We start from the raw sequence: 17652 nt of genomic DNA on the forward strand, positions 1-17652 counted from the left end.
ACTCTGTATGTCACTGCAGAAGAAACAATCCTGCTACACGTTTGCACATTACCACCAGAATCATTAACTGCATGTCTTTACTTAAGTATCTATACATTACTTGCCTATTCTTCTATTCAAACCTGAAAACTCTTGCCTTGCTGTTCTTGTTGCATGCCTGACTGGAGGGTAATCCTAACGTTATGAGTGCTTTAAGGGCTATTGATGGAGGGTATTTTCCACATGAAAATCAATGAACTTGAGTCGTGAGATTTGCAAAAACTGCATCTCCACTGTATTACCGTAGAATACATTAAAGTTATGCCAGCCATGCTCTTTAGATTCTCAGAGATCAGCATTTATGCATATTAAGGTGGTGAAATAGCAACTCATGGTGTAAAAAGAAAGGCTGTTACCCAAGCAGTTCTTACTGCAACATGTTGCATCACAGAGGGGTGTGGGTGCGCTTGGTTATAAAGCCCTTTTAACGGCCTCTTCTTAGCAAAGGAGCAGATTTGGCTCTTAGTGCTAATCCTCCTTGCATGAAAAGATGGCAAACATTAGGAGGGATATTTAGTCTGATTGTTGAAACTAGGTTACAGAGATTGGGAAAGGTACTTAATTATGGCTGCAGCTGCAGGAAAAGTTGAAGTTGTGGGAATTTTTGCATTTTGTGTGCGAACATGCACACCTGTATCTGTACGTGCGTGGGATTGTTAGCGTAACTATTTTTGCATGTAAAGTAAAGATGCATATACATGCATATGCCTAATTGTTCTTCTTGTGAAGTGAAGTCAACTTCTCAAGGAAGCTGCAGTTTGTTAAGTGCTCAGGATGTGCACTCGTGCGTCGCTGTTTCTCAGAGTGCCAGAATGCTTCAGTTCATATTTGCATGTCATACATGTAAATGAAGTTGTGATCGGCACTGCTGCTGACATGTTGTTGTTTTTCACAATAACTGCCACATGATATCTACTGAGAGCGGACAAAGATTAAAAAAATAAAAACCCTGTTGAAGTGCTGATGCAGTGGGAGGTGAGGTGACATTTAAACCCACGTAAGAATTAATGTGCAAGCCAGCATCCAGTGCAATGATTGTGGGTACAACATGGACTGAAAAGTTGAAACGGCAGATGGGAATAATACTATGGACTATGATACTCCATTGCTCAGATAAAGAATCTAAACTAAAGGTCTAGTGCAAGTGGAAGAGTTCATTGATTAAGTTACAAGGTTTGCATGCGTATTTGCATGAATTGTATTTAAAGTGCAAAATAAATCTCATATAAAATGTGTTACCAACAGAATATAAAGATTAAGAAATGAGTGAAGAAACTGCAAAGGCCGTGACCTTTCTGTTGCTCCTCACTGGTGCTTGTTTGTGATTTTGATTGGTTGCTCTAGGCAAGAACATCGATACTAAAATATACATATCATTTAAAGAAAAAGGTTATTCTATAGTCTCAATAGAGTTTCTTGGAAGAAAACAAACACTTATCAGCTCTCACAAGATCCACAGACGTTAAACTAAGTGGTAGCATATTGTATTTTCCCTTGTTCACCCCCGACCCAAACATTTGACCCTGACCCCTGTGAAGAGCATGCAGCGCGCCGTCTCCTCTGACACCCTGAGCACGATGTCGTTCAGCAATGCTGATGCCCAGTGCCATAACTCTGCCGCCCTGCATGATGTCAAGCAGCACCTCAGCCACTCCCAATCTATGATCCTGCCTGAGAACGGCAAGGTACTCACCTCTTTTAGAGCACATACACACAAGGTCTTAAACCGTGTGTACGGTATTCGCAGACATACAGAGGGAAATACAGCGAAATCAGTTTTCACAGAAAATACTGGACATATGCAGACAAACGAACACCGCTGATGATGCCCACTTCCTGTATTCCAGCTTGTTCATCCGTGCAGAGATTTCTCCTGTAATGTGGCCAACATCGTCGTGGAGCCGCCGTCTCCTCAGAGCTCTCCAGACAGCGATGGCTGCACGCCGGTGAGAAAACACCGCTTTTTACTTTTTGCAATGGAAACACCTGTACATGAGTTTGATGCTTTTTGTATTGTTCTTATATATACAGATAGACAGCTTTGGGTACACAATATATTTGACTTTTAAACTACTAAACTACTAAAACCACCATACAGAGGGTGTTTAAACTGGAAAATGTTTTGAACTCTCCTCCAAAACCTTTTCAAATGAATCCTGCGTACAAACCAATAATACAATTCTCCAGAATCCAAATCCAAATAGTGTTAGTCCAGGAGAAATGTTGTGAATATATTATGAGTTTGTTATACGTCCACCTGTTGTACATAGTCAGATATTAAAGGGACAATCCATTATTATTGCAAAAGAAAGATCTCACACTGATATCGTGTCAGTAAAAGTGCATCGAGTCTTTACAGACACAACTGAGCAGTTACTCCACAGGCAAAACTGTCCACAGAGAGGACTTTGGACTAATCTGAATAATTGTATCTGTTGCAATGGAGTTTTTCAAATGTAATCTTTTCCATTTCTGAAGCACAACAAACGAACGCAGCGGTGGATCTCATAACATATTCAAATAAACTAAACTAAATACTAATAGCTTTCCTCTTTCTCTTTTTTTGTGTCTTACATCACTGTCTCCATATACTGTATTGCACACATTTGACTCCGTAGTTAGTATTAATTATTTTCTATTGCACCTTAAACGGGGCCATACCGCAGTGGGAGATTTCAGAGCAGCTCCCCTCCTGCTATGTTTTTTATGAATGATGCAACATTCAAGTTAAATGGGTTCGCTCAGGATGCAGTGTATTACACAGAGGAAAAGCCCCTCTGCTGTATGTTACTGTTAACATTTCATTATTCAATCCATTCCTGCACACCCTGAGTGATGACATTAGTGTGACAGTAAAGATATTGCTGCTTGAATATTGCAGATTGTGCTTTAAACCCTTTTTTTAAATGTGTGCTCAGGAGTTGGAGAAAGCCGGCCTTTTGAACAAGACAAAGATCGCAGAAGGAGGCCGTAAACTAAGGTGAGGCTGCTCCCATTAAAGACTTCAAAACTGTTCCATTAGATTGCATCTGTTTGTATAAATGTAGTGTTCGAATAAATGAAGGGGAGTATGATTTGCTGGGCTGAATCCCATCTAATGATTTATACGTGTGTGTGTGTGTGTGTGTGTGTGTGTGTGTGTGTGTGTGTGTGTTTGTTGTGTTGCAGGAAGAATTGGAGCCCCTCCTGGGTGGTGCTGGTCGGGAACAGTCTGGTTTTCTTCAAAGATCCTAAATCACAGACACCTTCCAGCTGGGTAAGAGCTCAGATAAACTGTTTTAATGCTTTTAGTCCTGCTAATGTCTTTGCAGAAACAATAAATTAGTGTTAGCTTTCACACATTAGTTTTCTTTTCCAGTATATAATAAATAAAGTGCAGATTTTTTTATTTTGGATTGTAACATTGTGAAGTAACTCCTGAGGCCAACTGATCTTGAGCACACAGCTGGATATATCTGAGAGTGAGAGTGAGAGTGTGAGAGTGAGAGTGTGAGTGAGAGTGAGAGAGTCAGTCGTAATGTAAGAGTGAGAGTGTGTGTGAGAGAGTGAGAGTGAGAGAGTCAGTCGTAATGTGAGAGTGAGAGTGAGAGTCAGTCGTAATGTGAGAGTGTGAGAGTCAGTCGTAATGTGAGCATGAGAGTGAGAGAGTGAGAGTCAGTCGTAATGTAAGAGTGAGAGTGAGAGAGTCAGTCGTAATGTAAGAGTGAGAGTGAGAGAGTCAGTCGTAATGTGAGAGTGTGAGAGTCAGTCGTAATGTAAGAGTGAGAGTGAGAGTGAGAGTCAGTCGTAATGTGAGAGTGTGAGAGTCAGTCGTAATGTAAGAGTGTGAGAGTCAGTCGTAATGTAAGAGTGAGAGTGAGAGTGAGAGTCAGTCGTAATGTGAGAGTGTGAGAGTCAGTCGTAATGTAAGAGTGAGAGTGAGAGTGAGAGAGTCAGTCGTAATCTTTATCTTCATGGGTCTCTGTGCTGTGAAATGACACACACTGACTCTAGTGTTCCTAAAACAGGTCGTGAGAGTGTGAGTGTGAGTGTGAGTGTGAGTGTGAGTGTGAGAGTCAGTCGTAATGTGAGAGTGAGAGTGAGAGAGTCAGTCGTAATCTCGTAATTCATGGGTCTCTGTGCTGTGAAATGACACACACTGACTCTAGTGTTCCTAAAACAGGTCGTGAGTGTGAGTGTGAGTGTGAGTGTGAGTGTGAGTGTGAGTGTGAGTGTGAGTGTGAGTGTGAGTGTGAGTGTGAGAGTCAGTCGTAATGTAAGAGTGAGAGTGAGAGTGTGAGTCGTAATGTAAGAAACAGTCCAAATGGGAAGTAATTGATTGCCCACAAATTCGGTTTACCAAACAAAAACACCCAAACTCAATTTTTAGAAAATTACGAGTCGATTCTGACAACGATTAAGCAAAACATGTGTGTGTGTGTGTGTGTGTGTGTACCTGTTTATTGATTAAACAGAAACCAGGAAACAGTCGCCCTGAGAGCAGTGTGGATTTAAGAGGAGCAAAGCTGCACTGGGCCAACGACCTGTCAAGCAAGAAAAACGTCTTCAGGGTAATAAACAAGTGCAATAAGTAGTAACCCAGTGGCACGCTCTCAAGATATCATTAGATTATCTTCAAACACTCTCAAAACTGTTGTTATACAAATGTTCCGACTTCAGTCACCCTTTCATTTGAATTGTTGCAGTCAGCTGATATACAGTGAGGACAGTGAAGACATACGTAGTACAACATGGAATCATATTTCTGTCAGAAAAGGGTCTTTATCAGGGAGGGAAGTGAAAGGGGAAGCTTTTCTTTCACCCATTAACGCTCCAGTTACCCTCAGTGAGGAAGAGGAAGCAGTAAAAATAACATTTCCAAGAAAACAAATTATACATTTTAAATCATCATTGGGGAACTTAGCCGACAGTTCGTCACACATTAATATGGTGTGTGTGTGTGTGTGTGTGTGTGTGTGTGTTGTAGCTGAGGACAGTGACGGGCAACGAGTTCCTGCTACAGTCGGAGACAAACTCTCTGATCAAAGAGTGGTACATAACCATCCAGAGCGTCATCGACAGGCTGGTGAGACGCACAACACTCACTGAGTTGTACTTTGTAATGTGCCACCTCTCTATTAGTGGTGACATGGTTTCCCTTTGGATCAGTGTCGTTCCCTCAGTATATAAAGCTTATGTTCTCCACACACATCTTTAGCCTCTTCCTGCCTTCTTCTTTGTGTTTTATCTTTAGAAATGTCTTAAACTTTATAAACTATCTGATATTCATATCAGGTTACTGTTAAATAGGCTCTAAAATAAAGTATAATGTTGGTTTCTTAGGTAAATTACAGCTTTTTTTGTTTTGTTTGATGGGTTTTAATGTCGGAGTGCGAATGTTTTCTTAAACAGTATGTGCTGTCATTTCTTGTATACGATGTGTTTGACACAAGGAGCACTATTTCCTTCTGCCCGTCTTAAAGGACCGCGAAAACCCATTGGACAACGTCCTTCTGTACTCTCTGAGGCGAGCGGGCAGCGTGGAGCTGCTGGAGCACAGCGCAGACGAGGATGACAGGAGAACGGCGCGTAAGTCGTCACCGCGCGATGCCTCTCATCGCTCCACGCTGACTTCCTTCCTTCACATAAACCCGTGCCCGCCCTCCACCTCAGTTTACTCTCACTTCATCACCATCGCTCTTTTCTTTTCTGAACTTCCACACAGGCTTCTTACATCCTTCCATCCTCTCCTCCATCCTCTCCTCCATCCAGCCCACTTATATTTTCACGCGGCCCCCGTGGCAAATAATCCCCCCGTCAGTCCTGTCTCACCTCCGCCGTCGCCCGGCCCTCCCACTTTTCATCCTCACCACCATCCCCTCTCATCTGCTCTCCTGCCCGGCCGCAGCCCAACGCCCCACACTGACCTCCTCTTACTCCTTCTCCTCCTCCTCCTCCTCCTCCACCTCCTCCTCCATCTTTCCTCCCTCTGCAGTCCCTCGCTCGACGTCCAACCTGGAGAACACGGAGAGGAAGAGAGTGAAGAGCCGGCTGAAGAAGCTGATCCTAAAGAGACCTCCTCTGCAGGCGCTGCAGGAGAAAGGGCTCATTAAAGGTGACATTTCTTTAGCAAGTAGTATACCGTGCTTAATATTACAAGACTGCGCTTCGACAGCTTAAACTGTCCACTGGACTTTTGTTGTGCGGTTGAATATAGTTTGCTGTTTAAATGAGCTGCATCAAAGTTGAGATGGCTGGCAGGAAATCTTAGCATTAATCCTGCAGTGATGCCATTTCCCCCCCGAGTGAATATGCATCGCAATCCTCCTCGCCTGTTTAGTAAGAGCTTCTCCAAAATGAGAAAGTGTTTCACACGGCTTGTCTTGCTGATTACACCACTATAACATTACATTTAATCAGCTGACGCGCATATCCGAAGAGATTTAAAATAAGTGCATTCAGCCACGACCGTACCAAACGTAACATCTTTTATATGGATCCTTCTATAAAAGCTGAAGCGACCTTTTGTCTTCTTCTTCTCTTCTTCATATTCTAAGGAAATAAAAATACAGATATATGACAAAGTATAGAAAATAACCTTGAATGAATTGATGGAGAAACACAATACATTCAGAATGTTTTGAGTATAGAAATCATATCAGAATGATACGTCATGGCCTTCACAGTCATCAGATCTCAACCCAGTGAAACATCTATGGGATATTTTGGTCCCATGTGCCAGGCAGCTTCTACGCCACCGCAACCGCAACCAACACCAAATAAGGGACTATGTACTAGGATTCAGAGACCATTGCAGCTCTTCTGGTGACTCATGGTGGCACAACAGATTACTAAGACACTTAATATGTTTTTTTTGTTCCTATTTGTCACTCTTCAAGTTTGTCATCGATCTGTACAACACTTCTTTTATAACGATAAAATCACTTCAGTTTAAGATAAAATAATTATTTTGTTAGCGTTCAGCCACAACAACTTCCATAAAACTTGACTTTAAGACAGAGCAGAACTAGAAAGCGTGACATGACTTTCTTCATGTTATTAGAACTGAAGAAGGCGTTCAGTACTTTTATGAAATGATGACTCCACAAATACTTTCCCAGCTACTCTCAAAGTGCAGTTAACTATGTTTAAACTGGACATTTTCCCAAGCAGGCTCATCCCTGTCCTTATCAGAGATGACACAATCTGATCAAAAGGCAATATAATGATACTGAGTATGTTCAGCCTACTGTATACTGTGTATATATAGTGGGCCTACAGTACATGAGTTGCATCATCAAAGGTGAGCTTATATCGCTGCTGGGAACATGGGGGTTTTTATTCCATAGTGAACAGTTTATCTCTAGATTAACTTGAGCTTGTCTCTCTTACATCATTGTCTTGGCAACAGTTATCTGAGAAAACTTCTGAACAGACATAAAAAGTGTGTTTGTGTCCTTCTGTCGTCACCCTTCAGATCAGGTGTTCAGCTGTCGTCTGGAGATGCTCTGTGAGAGAGAGAAGAACACCGTCCCTCGCTTCGTCAGACTTTGTACTGACGCTGTGGAGAAGAGAGGTATAAACACTGTAAACACACAGCCAGCTCCCGCTAATGTGATGCTCATTTTAAAGAGGACGCATGAGAAAAACACTCCTCAATGCTGTGTTTCTTTTTTTTTTTTTTTTTTTTTTGAACGAGTCACTTGACAAGAGTTGTGGACCTACTGTTCAGCTCCGTGACATAAATCACTTCACAAACATTTACTGGAAAATGTTTGTGATGGCCCGACAGAGACACTAAAAGCGCACAGAGAAGAAGTTATGACAGCTGCCAGCCGGAGAGAGATCTAAATGAGAGAAAATGGAGTTGTTTGCAAACTGTCTCGAAAAAAACGCTGCAAATAAATATTTCAAACACACAAAAAAACTTTGTTTTGACCACAAGGGCTTTAAAAACCTGGTTTTTATTCATTTAAATATTCCTAGGGAGCATTTATGGATTCTTTCTTAAAGTATTTATTACTTTACAGTTCAAAACCCACAAATATTTAATTTGCCATCATAGAAGACCAAGAAAACCAACATTTAATAAGCTGGAACCAGCGATTTATTTTAACAGCATTTATTCTTAGAAAACGCAGATTTATCGCTTATGTAATTTCATGCAGATCTATTTTATGTATTTTGATTAATTTAATAGTTTCAGCTCTTATACAGATTATAAAAACCTTGGCAGACAAATGTGTGATTTTTAAAAAAGATAAAATGAACTTAATTTGACCAATGAATGATCAATGCAGGGTTACATTGTTTTCACTATACACGTAAACACACGCTACAACTTAGTCAGTGGCTCATACAAATGGAGAATATCAATTGAGGATGTTAATAAGATATATCTGTCACAAGGCCTGACTTAATCTACACAATCTGACATTTAAGAAAAAGCAGAAACTCAAATGTCATGACAGAACTTTGTTTGCACTTCATCAAGCATCACACTATGACATGTTGAGAGGAAGTCATGCAAAATGTAACTTTTAAAAATGATTTTAGATGTCTGACAGTTTCAAGATGTGCTTTTGCTTGACTTTATTCACACGCTTTTGGACACTTATGCAACAAACAAACTTCCCAGGCACACTAAATAGTTGATGTGCAGAGAAGCAACCAGCACCAGCTCTGACTGCCTTCAAATCTTAGGAAACGATTATTTTTCTTACTCATAAAGTCAAGTTTCATGGAAAATGTGTCACTGGTTTTAAAATGAACGTTTCTAAGTGTTAATAGCTGAGCAGACACACCAGTGATCTCACCAGCTCTGCGCGGTATGTTGCAGGACTGGACACTGACGGCATCTACAGAGTATCAGGGAACCTGGCAGTGATTCAGAAACTACGCTTCCTGGTGGACCACGGTGAGGATGAAGGGGAGGAGGGGAAAAACTGTTTCGATGATTAAAGCTGATTCATTTATTCTCTGACAATGAATGAGGCCTGTGAGGGAAATGTTGGCGGAGGATAAAAGAGGGGGCAGGTAGAAGTTTAAATTGTATATCTTCCTCTTTTTTTCAGCCACTTAGAATCAAGATAAACGCCACCTGATGCCGTTTAGTTTGTTCTGATTACACATGATATTGTGTAACCACCACACACACACACACACACACCTGCTTGAAACCTGATTGTCTCACTCCCAACACATGATAAAGTGGACGCTGAGTAAACCCCACTGAGTAACCTTTGGCTTTTGCAGAGCGAGCAGTGACTACAGACGGCCGTTACATGTTCCCGGCGGAGTTTGTACAAGGTAGATTCAGACTGACGAGGAAAAACGACCGCTTTTTACGTGTCACTCAAGCCTGCTTGTTTTTGTGCATCATGTGTTGCATAGTGTGAACACCTCAGTCAAAAAGTCCCCACACACAGACTGACTCGCAGAGCTGAGCTGCGGCGCAGACGTGCTCTGTACAGTTTGCTGGCTGTGCTACCATTTGCTTAATGTATGTGTGTCCCTTAGGCTTTTCTGCTTTAAGTTTTCTGATGTAATAACACGCAGCAGGTTGTACAGCAACGTCTCGCACAGCGCATGACTGCCACCAAGTGGAGGAAACGGAGAATCAGCTGCTTGTGTCAATAAACAGCAATATCTCAGCCACCAAGGTTTCTCATCATTAGATACTTATTTGTATCATAAAGAATAAAACTCTTTATTTTCTTCCCTTTTGGTTCTTATGATCCACTTTGAGAAGCTTTGGTCAGGCCTGGGTTTTAAGAAAAATGTTTGCTTTACATGTGTTTGTGCTTCTGTGTCTTCTCTGACTTCAACAGAGCATTTCTATCTCCCTCCTGCAGCTACACGCCTTTATGTTACGCCTCAGCACTGACACGAATTCACACTCGTTCTGTGTTGTTCGCTAAACAATAACGTGACTGTGAATCCACTTCTTTCTGTTTTTAAGTCTAACTCTTTGTCTCTCTTTTTCACATTGCCTCACCTTTCGTTCACTTCTTCTGACAATGTCTGTCTGAATTTCTCCCCCTCCTCCCCCCCCCCTCCTTCTCCTCCCCTTCCTCTTCTCTGTCTCTCAGAAGAGAAGTTGAATTTGGACCAGAGTGATTGGGAGGACATTCATGTCATCACAGGAGCTTTGAAACTTTTCTTTCGGGAGCTTCCCGAGCCCCTCGTGCCCTTCGGCTTCTTCACCGACATCGTGGAGACAGTCAGTGAGTGACCAGCTCCCGTTTATTTGATATGTACTGTATGTACCCGTCACATCATGCAGAGTGACACTCACCTTTAATCAGTGTAAGGGAGAAATTAAAGCACCTTTATCACTTCTCTGCTTGCAAAGTTTTCTTTTAAGCAGAAATTCTTATTTAAATTCATTTTAAGTGTTTTTATTTTATTATTCTTTTGTAGAAAGCGGACAGGAAATGAGGGAAAAGAGAGAGATAGTATCCATAAAAAGTCCCTGGGCGTACTCAACGTGAGGATGTCGCAATTACAGGATCGGTGTCTTTTAACCATCGAGGCCACTTTGATATTTTTCCTTTGCTGTGCTTTTATTTTGAATACTCGCACCACTGCTGTGGTTTTATTGAGTCAGAACCAGGACAGTCTGGGTTACAGCGTTCACCCCCACTTTACTTGGGTGCTTTCACACTTTCTCAAGCTGTGGTCAAAGTCATTTTCATCATTATAGAATATATTGTATTTACAGCACTTTTTTTTTCCACCTCTAGAAAACGTTGCACAACACCACATACATCACAAGAGATATATGGACACAGTTAAATCAAGTGGTTCTTTCCAAAAGAGAAAATTGCACGAGTTTCAAGGCGAGAGAAGAATAATTACATGCTGACAAAAGTGTAATTTATTGAGCAGTATTGAATTCAAATGAAGTGATGGTTTTACTGCACACAGATCCTCACGGTATAAATCCTCACGTTAGCTGCAATCTTTCACACGGCTTCCATCAAGTCCATGAAAAGACCAAAACCTGTTCATCTTTCACTACTTTACGACTTCCCCCACCCTGTTTGTGGCAGTCGCATCAGACGTAAACCTTTAAAACAGACCACATATATATATATAGTTACATTTTTTATTTATTATAACTTGTCATCCATTGCAGCTCAATGATGTTAGTAATAGTTTAGAATAACGATGAAGGTCCATTTAGGAATAAACCAAATTATCCTACAAACACTTGTTAATAGGATCAATTCCCTGATCAGGGTTTTAATCTTTTTATGGCATTTGTTGACTGTAATAACTTAAACTTTTCCTTTTTGAACTGCGTTCTTCTTTTATCTGTGATACAGACATGTATCATGTTATCTTTTACTTATCCTAAAACGGTAGATAATCCAGCATTTCAAAATAAATTACATTCAGGAAGAGAAACGTTCACATTAAGAAATCAAATGATAACAAATGTAAATGTATTCTTTGTATGAATTCACTGCTTCTTATCAATCCATGGACTGTTCTTGTTTCAGCAGTTCATCAAACCCCCTGTGGTGATGGTTGATAATTGCCTGCTGCTTTATCAGATGAGATAGGGCATGCTAATAGAGTACATGTGATATCAGATTTCTGATGCTCATAATGTTTATGAAATGTGAATGATGACATTCATCGTGATCTGACACGTCTCTTGCTCTGCGTTGCAGAGATGTCGGACTACATGGACAAAGTGGATCGTTTGAAGTGTCTGGTGCTTAACATGCCTCCTCCAAATCATGACACGCTGCAGTTCATGTGTCGCCATCTCAAACGGTGAGAGGGCGGGAATAAAAACCGCGTACGGTACATCTCTGCTGATGTGTTTGTCTTTGTCTCTGCTGTCTCTGTCATCTGTCTGCCCTGAAACTGCCACATTTTAACAGGCAGAATATTTCGGCACGAAGGAAATGAACCTTGTGCCCTTGTAGGAAAAAAAAAAAATCTCCTCCGCATAAGTTTTCTTTTTAAATCTGACCACAAGAGGGGGTAGTTTCCTTGTCGTTGTTAGTTATTTTCTGTCAGGGATTCTTTGGCCGCGGTTCTCAAAGTATGCCAGTGCTGTACCAGGATCACACTGTTGTTAAGTTTGGGTCCCTGTGAAGATGAAACGGTTGGAGGAAGATGAATGGTGTACGATGTTCTGCGAGCCAGTTCCTTTTACAGTACATAAAATGTGTGTTTTTTACCGCCTATGGTTTTTCCTTCCACTCCAGGGGTGAGCGTTCGTGTTCTGAGGCTGATGTTTGTGCCAGGGTGTGGTGGGCCCCATGAATTTGTCAACTCTGTGTCTTTCTCTCATTTTCTCCCCGCTGTCATTCCTTTCCCCCCTCGCTCTGTTTCTCATTTATTATCTCCCTGCTCAATCACCCCCGTCGCCTCCACTCTCGCTCGCTTGCTACTTTCCTTTCCTTTACTTCCTCTTCATTCTCTTCCTTCTCTTCTTTGTATTCTCCCTTTCCTCTTCCTCCCCTCTGCCCCGTCTTTCCATCCCTTTTCTCCTTTTTCTCCCTCCTCCCTCCACTTTCCCCCCACGCTCTCCTCCTTGCCTCTAAGGTCCCATGGGAGCCTTGTGGTTCGTCTGCTGGAAGGCATACCAACACCACCGCCGCCACCACTGGAACCTCTCTCTTTTCTCTCTCTTCGCCCTCTCCCTCGCTCGCTCTTTTTTCTCTCTCTTCCCTCTCTCTTCCCTCTCTCTCTTTTTTCCTCCTCTCTTTTTAATGTGGAAGTTTTGAGCAATTGCTGGCTGCTTCTGTGGCTTGGTGGGAATGGCATTTTTAGAAGAATGCCTCATGCTGTGGCTTAAACCCATTCCTGCGTCCTCTCCGATCTCACACACACACACACACACACTCAAACACACCAACATAGGTGGATACGGGCGATGGATTTAGACACTTATGTGCACACATTTAGATTGTGAAATGCAGATACATGAACATGCATTCAAAAACAAGATATTTCTGTTGGACTTTGATTATTTAAGTAACTGTCCTGAGTTAAGGAAGTATAAAGATGTCAAATACCGACCGCAAGAATGAAGCTGCATGGGCAGTTAGCTGTCCTCTGTGTGCCTGCAGTCCCAAAGGAGAATCAACAAAATAAGAATAAATGAAGTCCTACAGCCATGCTAGTTTCTCTGTGAGGCTAAATACTAACGTTAGCATGCTGACATGCCCACAATGACAACGCTAACATGTTGATGTTCAGGTTTACCATGCTCACCATCTTAGTCTAACATGCTAACATTTGCCTGTTGCATTAAACACAAAGCACAGCTGAGACTGATGGGAATGCCATTAGTTTTGGAGGATTTTGGTAAATAAATACAATAAACTAAAATATTAGACGGATTGATAAATGTTGATTAGATGATGGCCGAAAAGATCACTCGATATTACACATTATTACATTTCATGGACTGAATGTTTGTACCAAAATCTCATGGCGATCCATCAAAACGTTGTTGAGACATTTCACTCTAAACCACAAATGTCAACCTCATGGTGGTGCTTGAGGAAATGTCAGGGGATCACAAAAAAAGTCATTAGGTTACATCATCTGAAGACCATTAAACTTTTCATGGCAAGCCATCCTACAGTGAGATATTTCAATCGAGGCCCAAAGTGGAACCATCCTCCGAACATGACTAGAAATGCAAATCTACAAGCTGCAACAATTCCGAATCTGTTATCCAGAGACATCTTGTGTATGTGTTGATATTTTAGATGTTAAAGTTATCTCTTCTGTGTCTGATCTCTCTAAAGAGTGTTGGAGTGTTCGGGCGCCAACCGAATGACCACCCAGAACATCGGCATCGTGTTCGGGCCGACCCTGATGCGTCCAGAGCGGGACAACGGCAACATGGCGGTGAATATGGTTTACCAGAATCAGGCGGTGGAGCTCATCCTCAGCGAGTTTGACCACATCTTTGGAACAAGAGGCCCCTCTTGATCTTTACGGACAGAGGCGGGGAGAGGGATTCAAAAGCTCCTCCAGATCAGACGAAAGAACAAGAAGTGCAGCATTTGTCCTCTTTGCCTGTTGACTCATGTGGTGTAAAATGGGTTTCACATCAAAAACGTAATTACGGGTTAAAAAGAACCAGGACAGAAAGCTGCTAATCATGACATCTGGCCTTCATATAAAGCCATGTTAAAACAATAATAGTAAAACAAACCAATTTTAGCTGCAACGCTGCGACTGCAGATGTGGAGAGCAGCCCCGGTGTTCTTTACTGCAGGAGCCGACACCTCTTTGTCACTTTTCCTTCATGTTTCAGAACTCATCGGGAATTCTTTTTTTTAAAAAGCCATAAAAAGTGATACATTTCCCGCGTCTTTATCAAGGTTTGCGAGGAAGGATGTGTCTTAACGTAGCGCTGAAAACAAAACTTAGTAAACCATCTCACTGTGAAAACGCATGCACCAGCACCTCTTGCAGCAGGGATGGACCGAGCTCACCTGCAGTGGAAAGCAAGCAAGCTGGGCGTGTAAGTGTGAGCGAAGTCGTACAGTGTTTTTATGTTTATTTCAGACTCCTGAGGTGGAGTTTAACTCGTCAAAGATGCATGGTTTCAGTGATGCGATGAATGTGCCAACTGGGCAGCAAATGTTCCTTTGTACCAAATAGTACTTTGTAGTGAGTGTGGACCTTCGACGCTTCCCTTCTTGTACAAATTCTGATCTGTCTTCTATTTTTATTAGTTCAAACTCCTCAGATTAAGTTAAAAAAAAAATAAGTTGTAAATATGTAAAATACTGTCTTTGTCTACTCGTAGCACTTTGCATACAGTGTGTGATCTGAAGATTATATATTAGCCAAATTCAAACTGATACTTTTGCTTTTAAATGACCAGTGTGTTGGTAAAATATTGCTTGGACCTGATTGTTAACTCTCCTGCAATAAAAAAAGAAATTGAAGAAGTGAACCTGCTGATTTGATCTGTTTTGTGATATTGGTCAGGATGTGTGTGTGTGTGTGTGTGTGTGTGTGTGTGTGTGTGTGTGTGTCAGGTTGTTTTTTACTGAGTTTGCGTGAGAGATAGTAGAAGCGTGTGGAGGTATGTGGGCCTCACAGGCGCAGCGGGCGGAGTCATCCCCTGTGATTGGTGCGAATGCTGCTTTTAATAACAGAACAAAAGAGGAACTGGAAATGCATATGTTTAAAAAATGTGGATTTTCCCTAAAACCCTCTCTCTCTCTCTCTTTCTCTCTCTCTCTCTCTCTCTCTCTCTCTCACTCTGTGGCTTTGGTAATTTTATATTGACTGTGGGTTTGGCAAAAGACAAAAAAGAGCAGAAAAGAGGGATAAGGGGGGAGAAGAGCTCATAGATTTTGCAGAGTTTTATTGTATTTATTCATTTTTATGTTTGTATTATTTCAAAGTCATGTGAGTGTGTGAGGTGGGGCTGAAGAGATGTGTGGCTGATTGATGGGGAGTAATCTGAACTTTTGATTATTATGTGTCCAAGGTCGTCCTTACATTTGATTGACACAGAAATATGTTCTACTTAAATAGACACTCACACTTGTTTATTTGATCCAATGCACAGTCATCACAGTTTATACATTCATCCCTCAGTCAGTACTGCAGTTTCTCGGGGTTTGTTTTCTATTCTTTTGACAGCCGAGTGTCTCGGAGCCGAGTGTCTCGGAGCCGAGTGTCTCGGAGCCTCGTCACGTTGCAGTGAATGTTTCCATTTATCATATTGTTCAAAGAAAATATAACTCTCAAAACATTAATTCATAAAGTGCTTTTACCATATCTTTTGTTCTCTCTCCAAATGTCAATAAAACCCTCGTGGCATTAAACTGCTGTAGCCTCTCGCTCTGTGATGTGTTTTATGTCACTTGGTGTGATGGTGCTAATCACGTCCTAAAATAGGATCCGTCTGTCAGATGCAATCAAACACCCCTCCCTCCTAATCAGCAGTGTGTTGGCAGTGAAAGTCAAACTCTATTACTATGTCTTTTAATGCTGCTCTGTTTTTCTCTCTACACTTTCTTTCTTTCTTTCTTTCTTCTTTGACTTATTAATCACGTCATGTATAAAGGCAGTCTGAATATCCCTTAGTAAATGTAAAGCAATGTAAAATACCAATTGTGCTCGATAAGTATTAGTCATGTGCGTGTTGAATGTAGACTAAAAAGCACAAGCCCTGTAAAATATTAGCTTGACGACGAAAGATCTTTTTAAAGCATGGACTGATGAAATGTAACCGCCTGAACATTTTGCATCTGTACGTAGTTATTTTGTTTGCTGCAACACTAAAACGAAACGTTTCTGAGTAGATGTAAGTATTTATTAAAAAGTCGTGGAAGTAAAACAATGAAAAGGTTGTGACATGTTTCATCTGTTACATGTTTTTCATTATTTAAATGCCATAGTCCAAACCACTTTAGAAAGTGTACTTGACAGTCATTTGCTTGGACAGCTCTATGTTAATAAATCTGTATGGTTTATTCTTGCAGCGAGAGATAGAACCGTGACGGCACATGGCAAACAACGTGCCTTTTTGTTACTGTACATCATGCCTTTTGTCTATGCTTTTGTTTAATTTAAAAAGAAAAGAGGCTAAACGCAATGCCTTGACCTTGTTGCTCTGGTTAACAGCCTCTCTGCCCACCAGGGAAATATATCTGTAGCTGTGTTCATTCTTTACAGTCGAGGCCGGCTTGCTCTGTTGCACTGTTGGTATGGGGAATCGAAACTTTAAAATGCTCAGCACCCAAGCTGACAATCTGTTGCTCGTAGATGAGACTCGCCACAATGTTGCAAGTGATGCTGCTGTCTGACTGTTTGGAGTTTTGCGCACCACAAATATATAAGTCAAGGCAAATCAATTAAAAGTCATCTTACTCACAATTGAGCCCTAAACCAGCGGAGCAAAGAGAAAAATGTCCTAACACCACTAATTGTTGGTGCTACAGTTGATTAAATGCTGCTGATGCATGACACCCAAAAGTATCTGACCTACGTCACCCGTTATGGTTTGTTAATGTGACGGTTAGCCGATTGTTTACTCATCCAACCGTTAACCTAAAGCTCAAGTGTATCAAATGCCAGCAGAACTGCTCAGCCCCTGCACCCTCCAGCCACACCCACAGGTTCACAGGCACCGAGCAGCCACCTCTGATGAATCATCATGCAAATAGACTCACAAAGCCGCAAAAAAAAAAGTCTACAAATTATGAGCGGTGATGGGAAACTAAGTCGCCAGGCCACAGACGAGCTTCAAAATAGTCGTGTGCTTAACATTTCTGTGTTTACACTGACATTATAAAAAGCCAAAGCTTTTGGTAGTTTAAGACATAATGCCCTCCTTTGAAATAACTTAATAATTCAACGTATTTCAGAGTCATTGAATGAGAACTGGCTTGAAATGATGACACTTGAATCTTATATACACTCTCATAAAGCCTTCAGTTAGAGGTTTTAAAAATGCTGATTTATGATCATTTCTAAATAGAAATATCAATGAAATACACGATTCTGGTGACAAAGTATGTACAATTTTATTACAAATATCCACAAACATGCAAAAAACATATATAAAAAGTTGATACAAAAGTTGCATGGGTGCCAGTAAAAGATTTAAAAAAAAAACTGCTTGATATA

At 41.3% G+C, this 17652-nt stretch overlaps 1 protein-coding gene across 6 annotated transcripts in view; it reads left to right on the forward strand.

Moving 5' to 3' along the window:
* Positions 1-14962, forward strand: part of arhgap9 (Rho GTPase activating protein 9) — a 37983-nt gene extending 23021 nt beyond the window's left edge. Inside the window, exons 8-21 of one of the 6 annotated variants that reach the window (XM_029431625.1) lie at positions 1578-1724; positions 1887-1985; positions 2958-3019; positions 3208-3295; positions 4494-4589; positions 5006-5104; positions 5502-5607; positions 5744-6133; positions 7496-7594; positions 8858-8935; positions 9274-9327; positions 10110-10244; positions 11700-11805; positions 13800-14962. In XM_029431625.1, the coding sequence (XP_029287485.1) occupies positions 1578-1724; positions 1887-1985; positions 2958-3019; positions 3208-3295; positions 4494-4589; positions 5006-5104; positions 5502-5607; positions 5744-6133; positions 7496-7594; positions 8858-8935; positions 9274-9327; positions 10110-10244; positions 11700-11805; positions 13800-13986 (1746 nt within the window). In that variant the 3' untranslated portion in view covers positions 13987-14962. Of the gene's footprint in view, positions 1-1577; positions 1725-1886; positions 1986-2957; positions 3020-3207; positions 3296-4493; positions 4590-5005; positions 5105-5501; positions 5608-5743; positions 6134-7495; positions 7595-8857; positions 8936-9092; positions 9328-10109; positions 10245-11699; positions 11806-13799 lie in introns of those variants that run through there. The other 5 variants (XM_029431629.1, XM_029431627.1, XM_029431630.1 and 2 more) reach the window with 5 other exon arrangements.
* Positions 14963-17652: the final 2690 nt, after the last annotated feature.

This window comes from Cottoperca gobio, chromosome 5, assembly GCF_900634415.1.
Source record: "Cottoperca gobio chromosome 5, fCotGob3.1, whole genome shotgun sequence".
NCBI lineage: Eukaryota > Metazoa > Chordata > Actinopteri > Perciformes > Bovichtidae > Cottoperca > Cottoperca gobio.